At 38.9% G+C, this 10,284-nt stretch overlaps 1 protein-coding gene across 2 annotated transcripts; it reads right to left on the bottom strand.

The window, feature by feature from the left end:
* Positions 1–245: 245 nt before the first annotated feature.
* tbx2a (T-box transcription factor 2a) lies at positions 246–9,707 on the bottom strand. Of its 2 annotated transcripts, XM_047151924.2 has the most exons (8): positions 9,398–9,707; positions 8,871–9,273; positions 7,514–7,781; positions 5,772–5,918; positions 4,693–4,769; positions 4,415–4,581; positions 2,184–2,767; positions 246–1,545 (listed from the first exon to the last, which is right to left on the bottom strand). In XM_047151924.2, exons 2-8 carry the CDS (start codon positions 9,260–9,262, stop codon positions 1,126–1,128), a joined length of 2,055 nt encoding a protein of 684 aa, XP_047007880.1. In that variant the 5' UTR covers positions 9,263–9,273; positions 9,398–9,707; the 3' UTR covers positions 246–1,125. The 2 variants fall into 2 exon arrangements, with proteins under 2 accessions (XP_047007880.1, XP_053533140.1); XM_053677165.1 differs by having other exon boundaries at positions 8,871–9,707.
* Between the last annotated feature and the right edge of the window lie 577 nt (positions 9,708–10,284).

The raw sequence follows: 10,284 nt of genomic DNA, 5'->3' as shown, positions 1-10,284 counted from the left end.
AAAAAAAATTGTTAATACACCAATTTATTATTATTATTATTATTATTATTATTATAGATTTAACTAGAAGCCTGATTTATATGCCTACTGTTTTTTTTTTTCTTTGACCATAAAGTCTGGCGCGTGACAAGATTTCAATTACCCTCTAATGAGTCCCTCCATTGGCCAATCACCATCCGCTACGTCATACCAGGGTATAATATGCTAATGAGTCACACCTGTAAATAAAGATGTGGCCATAGACGTGTGCAACACTTTCCTCTTTTATTGAAATGCAGAAAATGCAACAAACCGACTGCCGTTTACCCGAGGACGTCCAACAAATTAGCAGAGGAACTATTTTAAAAGGCTTTCTCCAAGACTGATATAGTTATTTAAAAAAAAAAAAGGGAGAAAGAAAAAAAGAAACCTGAGATTTCCCTGTTAGTGCATCGCTGTATTTAAAAAAAAAATCGCAACGCAATACAATGTATGAAATTCAGCCTTGCAAGCAGAAAGCGAGATCTGCGGTGGCACACACACACACACACACACACACACACACACACACACACACACACACACACGGGTTCCATACAAACAAGCGCTAGAGATAATATTCCTATACACTCAGGTAATTGGGGCAAATATAAATGTAACAAATTGCAACCTAGATAGTATTTACACGCAAATGTACAGTCTGAATAAATTAAAACGCATCTTCTTCAATCCATTCGGCTTATTTACATAGTTATTTTTTGATCTTCTGAATATTACATATAAATAATTAAGAGGGAAAAAAAAAAGAAACAAGTCCCAGATACAAGCACACTAGAAGATGATCATCCATGGATGTAGATTGTGTTCCAGCCACTGGGTTGAGGGTCAGTTCAATGTTCAGTCCCCATGACTGTGATTTAAACCTGGACTTAAAAATTTGCGTTCAGTGAGTCTCGAGTTTCAACCACATCTTTCTGGAACACAGCGACCCCAAAGTGCGGTTTTCCCCCCTCCACATCTTGGGCCTGTGTTTGCTTTTCTTTCTTTTTTATTTGACCAAATTTAATTTTGATGCAAATTCATGCTTTTTTTTTTTTTTTTTTTTTTTTTTTGCATCCAAAACCCATTCGCCTTTAACACGCCATATTAGGTGGACTCTCGACCCGGCGACGCGTCCCGCTGTTTCTCCAGTCCGCTCACGAGCCTCTGTATGCTCTGCAGTTCGTTCACGGCCTCCTTGGCGGGTACGTGCGGGGATGCGTGCGGGGATCCGTGCGGCCCGGGTGTAGGACTGCCCTCCCTGCTACCTGGTTTGGAGGAGGAACCCGAGGCTGAGTCTGCGTGATCCGCACCCGGAAGTCCGGCGCTTAGCAGGCTGGAGCTCTGCGGGATCTGATAGGGGCTGAAGCGCAGTCTGGGCCGCGAGCCGCTCAGTAAAGCGCTGCGGTTGAGACAAGACGCCACACCGCCGGCGGGGAGAGATGAAGCCGCCGCAGCCGCAGCCGCCGCCGCCATGTATGTGTATGGATACGGGAGGAGACTGCCGAAGGGCTGCATGGAGATACCCTATAGAAAGAAGATTGTGGGCAATATTATTATATGCACTTAAAATAGAAGGAATAACAACTGCTTTACTTAATTATTTAAACGATTGTCAATAGTTGCACTGATTAAAACGTGGGAAAGCGTTCACGTGCACTTTTTAAAACAGGTCACCCATGACAGCTTAATAAAGTCGAATCATATTTACTGCATATCCGCACACGTGCCTTTATATCTGCTTATTACCAGTATGTGCAAGGGTTTATACCTGGTTCAATTGTATAAATCTTTGAGTTTTCAGGTAGGCCGAAAGACAAATGGGGAAAAAAAGCTCAGAAAGATTATTCTACTGCAGTCAGATAACAAAATAACTTACTTCCTGATGGTAAATGAAGGAATATATGAGTGCATATAGCCTAGTATGTTTGAAATTTGGTACTATGAGCTATAAGTATATATATAAATGTCTCAAAAGGTTGTGAGAATATTGATGGCTGAATGTGCCACAAAAACATCCATTGGCCTCGAAAATAGCTCTCCAAATCAGTGCCTGTAAAATTGGTAATAATTGGTAATAAAAATAAATATTAATACTTGTAATGTTATTAATATAAGCTTAACATGATCCTATAGCAGCAGTTAAGTATGAAATTGTTCTTTACCTGAGATGCAAGCATGTGCTGCGAGAGGTGGAAAGGGAAAGATCCGGGTGTGGCACTGCCCTGAGGTGATAGGCCTCCATTCTCCAGGGCACTTGCCCCAGACATCGATGCCAACAAGTGCCCCATGCCCATGGTCGAGAAAGCCCCTGGAGCCATGGCGAACTGGCTCGGGTGAAACAGCAACGGGTGCCCTGCTGCACTCAGTGGGTTAAATAAAGGCTGACCGTGCAGGCCGGACAGTGCCAGGCTCTGGAAGTGATTTGCACTGAAGGATGATGGGCCTTCTGTTTGGATCAAAAGCGGGGTAAAGCGTTCCTTGCCCTCCTTCCTGGATGGTTCTGACTCTTTGGGGTTCCGTCTCTCAGATTTGTCCTTCTCTGGGTTTCTGCTGCTGAAAGCAGAGTCGCTTTCTCTACTTGAGTCCGCGTAGTCCTCTTTCTTGTCAAGATCGGGTCTGTCCTTGACCCTTTCCTCAATGCTTGGGTTGAAGGGAGATGCTGCTTGTGGACCAGGACTACTCACTCCTACAGACATTTGCTCCTGGTGCTCAAACTCTTGATCACTCTCAGTGGAGTTTTTCTCATCTATAAAATTATAATGATATAAAAAATAAATAAAAATGAATAGGATTTTCATTGAAGGCATCTCCATAAAGACCTGTGTCATTATACAATTACACTTTTTTAAATACTTATATACACATTATACTGTTTTATTTACCATTCACTCACACTCTGAAGGCTCTGCTTAATGTTTTTTTTTTTAAACCATTAATTTCAAATAGCGAGGGAAAAATGAAAAATATAACCAGCAACATATTTTGTGCCTCAAGAAGCTATAGTTATATAAAAATTGTTTCAAGAACTTGCATTGAAGACTTTTATATAAAAAAAAAAAAAAAAAAAAAAAAAAAAAAAAATCACTGTCACATTTCTGATCAAACCCCCTTCCTTTATTTCACGCCAACCTTCGTTCTTGCTACAGGAGGTTTTGTTTACCTCAGGCAAAGCGGTCCCAAACACTTGAAAGGCGAATAGGTCATTGGGACTTTCAGTAACATTATTTTCAAGGTGACTCAGTTAAAAAGGTGTGCCATGTAAGACCTCTGCGTTAGCTTATGTAGACAGAATTGAAACTCTGACGCGATGGTTTCAGGACATTTTAGCAGACTATTGTAGACGAAGTGTATTTATCCATTTGGTTTTATATTAATATATGTAGAGTATCAACGTTTGAACCTTGTCATATGCGCTTTCTAAGGCTTTGGATTATTAGAACAGGTAAATAAAATGTCGACCTCATACACACCAAGCAACTGGTTCTCAAACTGAGGTCTGTGAAGCATAGCTAAGGGGTCCACACTCTATTTTTTATTTACATATTGCTATAGTGGAGGCGATCACAACCCACAATTATCAAAGCTATAATATTTACTATGTAGTTTTCAGAGTTATTAGCCTCATTACTTGAATTGAATGGGTTCAATCCAAACCCTATTAATGAAAAAAACAACAACATAAAAAACAAGTCAACCTATAAATAACTTAATATTACCTAAGGACAATTTTAATAAAAACATGTTCTATGAGTGGAAGTAAATACAAATAATAAATCAAAAGCTCTAAAGGCACTAATAAATAACCAAAATGTTATTATTATTATTATTTACACATTTAAATAATGACCCCAATAGCATTTTTTTTATATAGTCATAAAATTTTTTTTTAAAAATCTAAGTCTGTACTGAGGGGTTTTGTGGAATTTATTTTGCAGCTAAAGTGGTCCATGGATGGATAGATGAGTGACTAAAGATATATATATATATATATATATATATATATATATATATATATATATATATATATATATATATATATATATATATATATATATATATATAAAGATTACTACAGCCTAAATATAGGTATGTGTATAAATAAATAGATAAAGATAAGCAGTGCAGAAAATGGATGGATGGATATAAATAAATAGAAAAAAATGAATATGTTAACAATGCAAATGAAAATGTAAATAAGGGATAAGAAAACAAAAGCTCAAAAGATACAAATGATCTACAAATAAAATAATAAACACTATGCAATCAATATTTTTTTGAAAAAAGATACACACACACACACACACACACACACACACACACACACACATACATATACACACATAGGCTATAGAAAAAATATATCCATAAATAAGAAATATAGATGCATACATACCTCGACTGGACCTGCTGAATTTTAGCGGGCTTGTTGCGGATCCTAAAGGGGAGTGAAGCGGCTCTCTGGTACTCGGCGGGTCGCAGGATGAAGCGTCAGATTCCGCTCCGTCTCCTTTAGCGCACGCCTCATCATACACACGCAGCGCCGGCAGACTCAACTGCTTCCTGCGCAGCGCATTAAACAAACAAACAAACAAACAAAAAACCCAGACATGACCACCTCAATCTATGCAGAAAGCTCAGTACAAACCGTCGCCATGTTTGCAAGCTGAATACCTTTTTTCTCTCCTGCCATTGCCCGTGTCTCTGAATCCTTTGGCGAAAGGGTTGTGGTCGATTTTGAGCTGCGTAATCTACGTGAAACGAAGCAAAATATGCGGAAAACTGTTACATCTGTACAACTGTTTCCTGTTACACCAAACACACGTGGGGAAAATACAACTATAACCCCCGTCACACTGACGTAGACCTTGCCAAGCGCCAAAACCACGAACCTTGCGTCTTGAATGGTGCATACCCTTACCCAAGGTAATCATATTACTTCAGATTATTGTTTCAGTTAAACAAGCGAATCTCTCACCAAGACTAGCCTACCTCAAACACGAGGACAAGTTCACTACTGGCATGTTTATGTACACACCCCATGTGTATACATTATGGTAAACATACAACCCAGTACCTTTGGTTCTCTCTATTCATGTAGCTAGAACTGGATCAATTAAAAATAAGATAGAGGTTAGCGTTAGGGTAAGTAGGGTGAGGAACATTTCTACTACAAAGCCACAGAACATGGAAGGAACACTTCTAATTGAAGTGATGTTTGTAAAAAAAAAAAAAAAAAAATATCGACACACCACGCGCTTGCAGGAGTGTTTGAAATGTCCAAGCCAAAACGCCAAAAAGGTTTTCCAATTCTGCAAACACTCCAAGTCTGAAAAGTGCTCCATGTAAACATGCTCTGCTTCGTCAGAGGGAAACATTAGTGTTGAAAAATGAAAAACGACTTGCTTTTTATCCATTATAGAGTCATTCAAAATTCAATAGCTAACTCCAAATAATAATAAAAGAAAATGGTATGATTAATGAATGGCAGTCTAGGCTAAAAAATAAATAAATAAATAAATAAATAAATAATTTGGATTGCATTCACTTACAAAGCAATGGGGTTCTCAGCCTGTTTTATCCTAGCCAAGTTACACATTTCTTTAATTGTGCCAAGAGTAGTCTATAAATAATAATAATAATAATAATAATAATAATAATAATAATAATAACAAAAGAGCCTTCTCATGGGAAAACGAGAACTTCCTTGCTATTGATGCCCTAAAGGCCATTCACTAGTAACTGTAACTCACCTTGTCGTTTTGATAGGCAGTGACGGCTATGAAATCCGTTTCTGGAAACACATATGTCCTGAAAGTACTGTAGGGCAGCTTCAGAATGTCGTTGGCTCGAACTATATGAAACCTGGGTTGGTATTTGTGCATCGAGTTTAGGATAGTCTGGAAAACAGAATCGACTTTTGTTAGACCTCTTGATTTATATCATGTATAGTTTGATACACCAAATTATTGCTTTCACTGTAACTATTTTTTGTTTGTTTGTTTGCTCACAAGTTTACTTTCGTAGGCTTATGATTCTCATTCTTATTATTAATCATATTATTATAGATTTATTTATTTATTTATTTTGGGGTGGGGGGGGGGTGGAATATGTATTACATTCATAATAGTTCCATAAAACTAATAGTAAAATGGTCTCAATGGCAGTAACTATAACTGTAGTTCAAATAAACCATTAATTACTGATCGTCATTAATAATAATAATAATAATAATAATAATAATAATAATAATAATAATATGATGATGATGATGATGATGACGATGATGATGATTATGATGACATGCTATTAGAATAGGGTGCCTAAGCACCTTCAGTTCTCGGTCCCCTAATTAAGCTGCAAAAACTCTACATTTTCTTTATTATGAAATGTTTTAATAATTAGAGGAGCTGTGTAAAAGATCATCATTAATTACGCTATGTAGCCCTTACTAGGAAAAGCATGGGTTAACCCACTGCCGCAGACTAGAAAGCCTGGCATGTGGAACGTGGTTTTCCAATACCCCGTGGCATTTATTTTTAAAGCAATCACTCGGCAAGCTTTCCTCGCTAAATTGCACTTAAGGGGTCGGTGACTGAAAACACTTTGGGGATCTAACAGTTTCCTCTCGTGCCTCAGGATAATGAGATCCAAAAAGACGCCAAAGGTCGTCGCAAGAGGCCCACAGAACTCCTAATGAAGGAACCTGACTAGGATCGCTGCGTTAATGCTTTTCTTTATTCGTCCACTGTATGCCAATCGTACGTTATTATGGCATATGCATGGGCACTCTATTAAAGCATAAAAGAAGGGGGGAAATGCGTAAAAAACAAAGAAAGAGGGATGTAGGATAAACCCAGTACACCTGAACGTAGGCGACCAAATACGAATTTAACATGACTAAATACTGTGGTTTAAACAAACAAACAAAAATTGTGCTTTAAAAAAAATGAATGTTTGCTTTTAAAGCAGTTAACCTATTGTTACTAGATTATCAATACCAGAGTAGCTAATGTTATTAGCATAATAATAATAATAATAATAATAATAATAATAATGATAATAATAATGACGACGTGATATAAATGATATAAAATTTATATATAAGTTTATTTATTTATTTTTTTACCAAACCTTGTGGACAAAACATTCCTTCAGGACCAGTAAAGTTTATCTTAATCGATACGTGGCATAACTGTGTGTCATTTTTTTTTTTTTAGAATATGAAAATAAATAAATAAATAAATAAATTATATATATATATATATATATATATATATATATATATATATATATATATATATATATATATATATATATATATATATATATATATAAATAAAAAGTCAATTTATTTACCTGTATCAAAAAGACAAGCACATAGACTTAAATTGCAACCAAAATAAAGAAACAAGAAAAAAGTCAGCAACACCAAAGCACACAACCACAACACATACGATTAAAAATACAAAACCACAAATCAGGCTTCACTTACGAATCCGTGTTTGTCGGAGATGTTGTTGGTGAGTTTGAGCTTGTGGAAGGTGACCGGTTTGGCCATCCACTGCTCCCCGGTAGCAGGGCTGTCCGGGTGGATGTACATGCGCTTGGGCATCTCCGGGTCCGCTTTGCCCGCCACCATCCAGCGGGAGTTGTGGAATTTGTAGCGGCAGTCGTCCGCCGCCACGATGTCCATCAACAGGATGTACTTGGCCTTCTTATCCAGGCCGTTCACGCGCACTTTATACGGAGGAAACATTCTCCTGCGCGCAGGGAGCACATACTTTTGAAACCCAGCCAAAATGTGAAGAATTTAAAATTCCACAAAATGTGTATAAAAAACAAAACAAAAAACAAACAAACAAAAAAAACGCACCCCAAAATATCTGTTTTCTAAATTTAAAACCAAAGCACAAGCAATGGAAATAGATTAAAAATATATATACATACATAAAACTCTTAATTAAATAAAACCTTGGGCCTGTAATAGCCTGTAGTGTAGATTATGGCATATTCCAGCATACTAGTCTGAGAAACTGCAGCTCTAATCTTTCCATAAAGTCAAAACATAGACTAATTCTTCAAAATATTCGCAATATGACCAATAATGCACTTTTTTTTAAAAATTATTTAAATTGACAAAATGGAACCTACATTGAGCATATTAAATGAGCATAACTGTCGTGAAAGGTTTCAAATGTCCTCGAAGTGACCCCATACAATGCATTTAGAGTGCATATAACATCCTAAACAACATTATGCACAATCATTTACAAAAGTGATCATGACATGGATGCGAATAAATAAAATCAATTGAAAAATAAAAAAATATTAGGCTATTATCTAGCACTGACCCATGTCATTCAAGTTAGCTTCTTTCCAAATTTTACAATCTGCCCAAGCAATCTTTATCCTAGTGGTCTGCTAAACAAATGAACCATTTCCTAAAAGCGAGGTCTCACCAATATAGGACTATCCAAATGATTTCTTTTATTCTTACTCTTTTTTATCTTTTTCTCTGTTTTTCTTTTTCTTTTAAACGCAGTAGCTGTTCTCTGCACTTAACCCAGATCAACACAAAACTAAATCATTTGTGCTTGTTTATAAATATATATATATATCGGAATGATTTATTCCCTGCATAAACAATCTTTGAACCATAATAGCCTATAAATAAAATGCTTTTTATTTATTTATTTATGTATTTACATATTCGAATTGTTTACTTTTTTGAATCCGCAGTATTTGGCCCATAAATAAATAAGCTAAATTATTTTAGTAGATTCATTGATCCCCCCCCTTGAAATTATCTGCACTATTTATATTAAATGGACAAATAAATGAACGCTCACCTTCCCGACTTGGTAATGACCATTTCGGTGCCGAGTTTATGAAACTGATCCCAGAGCTCCTTGGCTTCGAGCGTGACTTTGGGGTCATCCTCTACCTCCTCCTCTGGCTCGAGGCTCTTTAGTGCACGGAGGTGCGCGGCGGCAGCCGCCTGCTGCTGCTGCGGGTGAGAGTGGTGATGATGGTGGCCGTGCAGCGCCGCGTGCAGGCCTGCCTCCGCGGCTCCGGACAGAGCGTGCTCAGCCAGCGGCTTGGGAAGAAGCCCGAGGCTCGGAAAGAAGGAGGCGGGCTGCGCCGCGGCAAGGAACGCCGACACGGGGAAGTCGGCGGGCCGGTGCGCGTGGAACGGGTGATAAGCCATAGCGCCGGTCCCCGTGAAAACCGGATCTCTCATCGGTGCATCCACTAAAAAGGAACGAGGCAAAGCTGTAAGAGGCGAGAATCGATTCGTATATGTCCGGCTGATAAAAAAGGAACAATAACCGGCTGATAAAAATCACGGAAGAGTTTTGGAGAGCGCAGCCAAAACCTGAAGCGCTGACGTTTCCGCGGCAGGAGAAAAGAGGAAATGACCGGCAGGTTAATGTTAGTCCTGCCGATAATGCTCCAGCGCAGTGCTTAATATCATCCGTCAGAACAGCGACATTGACACTTCACGGATTTTCTCACTCTTTCTCCAACTGCTCTTTCCCCGAGACGCACCGGAAAACAGAGCAGCTCCAGGAAAACTCCAAACTCATCCGGAGCTCAGCGTGAGTTTTTCGTCTTCAACACGTACTTCTGAGTCTTTTGCGCGTCCCTCCTCCTCTCTGCTCGCCCACACTAATGACCCAAAGCGTCTTGATTGCCGATTTTACGCGTTCCGGACCAATCGCGGCGCGCGGTGGGCGTGACCTTGACAGATCGGGCCAAGAGGAGGCGGGCCGAGGAGGAGGAGGAGGGGCGAGGAGAGAGGGGAGGCTCGAAGGTGTCGGAAGCTTTTGCAAGGAGAAAACATGTCAACAGGATAAAATATTAACCAATGACATAGAGAAGATGTGGAAATCCCACCCCTCCCTCACCCCCCCCCACCTCCATCTCCTCTACTCACCCCCCCCCCCCCCCCCCCCCCCCCACACACACACACAAAAAAAAGAGCAGGCGAACAGCTCAGAGAGTGAGAGAGAGCCTTACTGCAGCTGCAATTCACTTCTCAAAACACAAAAATAACAAAATAAAGAGAGAGACAGAGAGCGAGAGAGTGTGTGTGTGTGTGTGTGTGTGTGTGTGTGTGTGTGTGTGTGTGTGTGATTTTGCACTTTTGGGATGACAATGACTTTTTAGCATATATAGGCTAGGCTATCATGTGTATTTATAACAAAATATAATATTGCTGATGGAGGAAAAGTATACACGTGTACGCTTTAGGACATCCCA

This window comes from Ictalurus punctatus, chromosome 28, assembly GCF_001660625.3.
Source record: "Ictalurus punctatus breed USDA103 chromosome 28, Coco_2.0, whole genome shotgun sequence".
Lineage (NCBI taxonomy): Eukaryota > Metazoa > Chordata > Actinopteri > Siluriformes > Ictaluridae > Ictalurus > Ictalurus punctatus.
Note: the sequence above shows the minus strand (reverse complement) of the source record. Positions and strands in the feature narration are given on the sequence as shown.

Bases quoted from the DNA above. Each gene is read 5' to 3' on its own strand.
- tbx2a (XM_053677165.1), bottom strand. From the start codon at position 9,262: ATGAGAGATCCGGTTTTCACGGGGACCGGCGCTATGGCTTATCACCCG. The intron at 7,782-8,870 runs GTGAGCGTTCAT...CCCTGCGCGCAG, and splicing joins GTCATTACCAAGTCGGGAAG to GAGAATGTTTCCTCCGTATA. The intron at 4,770-5,771 runs GTGAGTTACAGT...CGTTTCACGTAG, and splicing joins CTGCCTATCAAAACGACAAG to ATTACGCAGCTCAAAATCGA.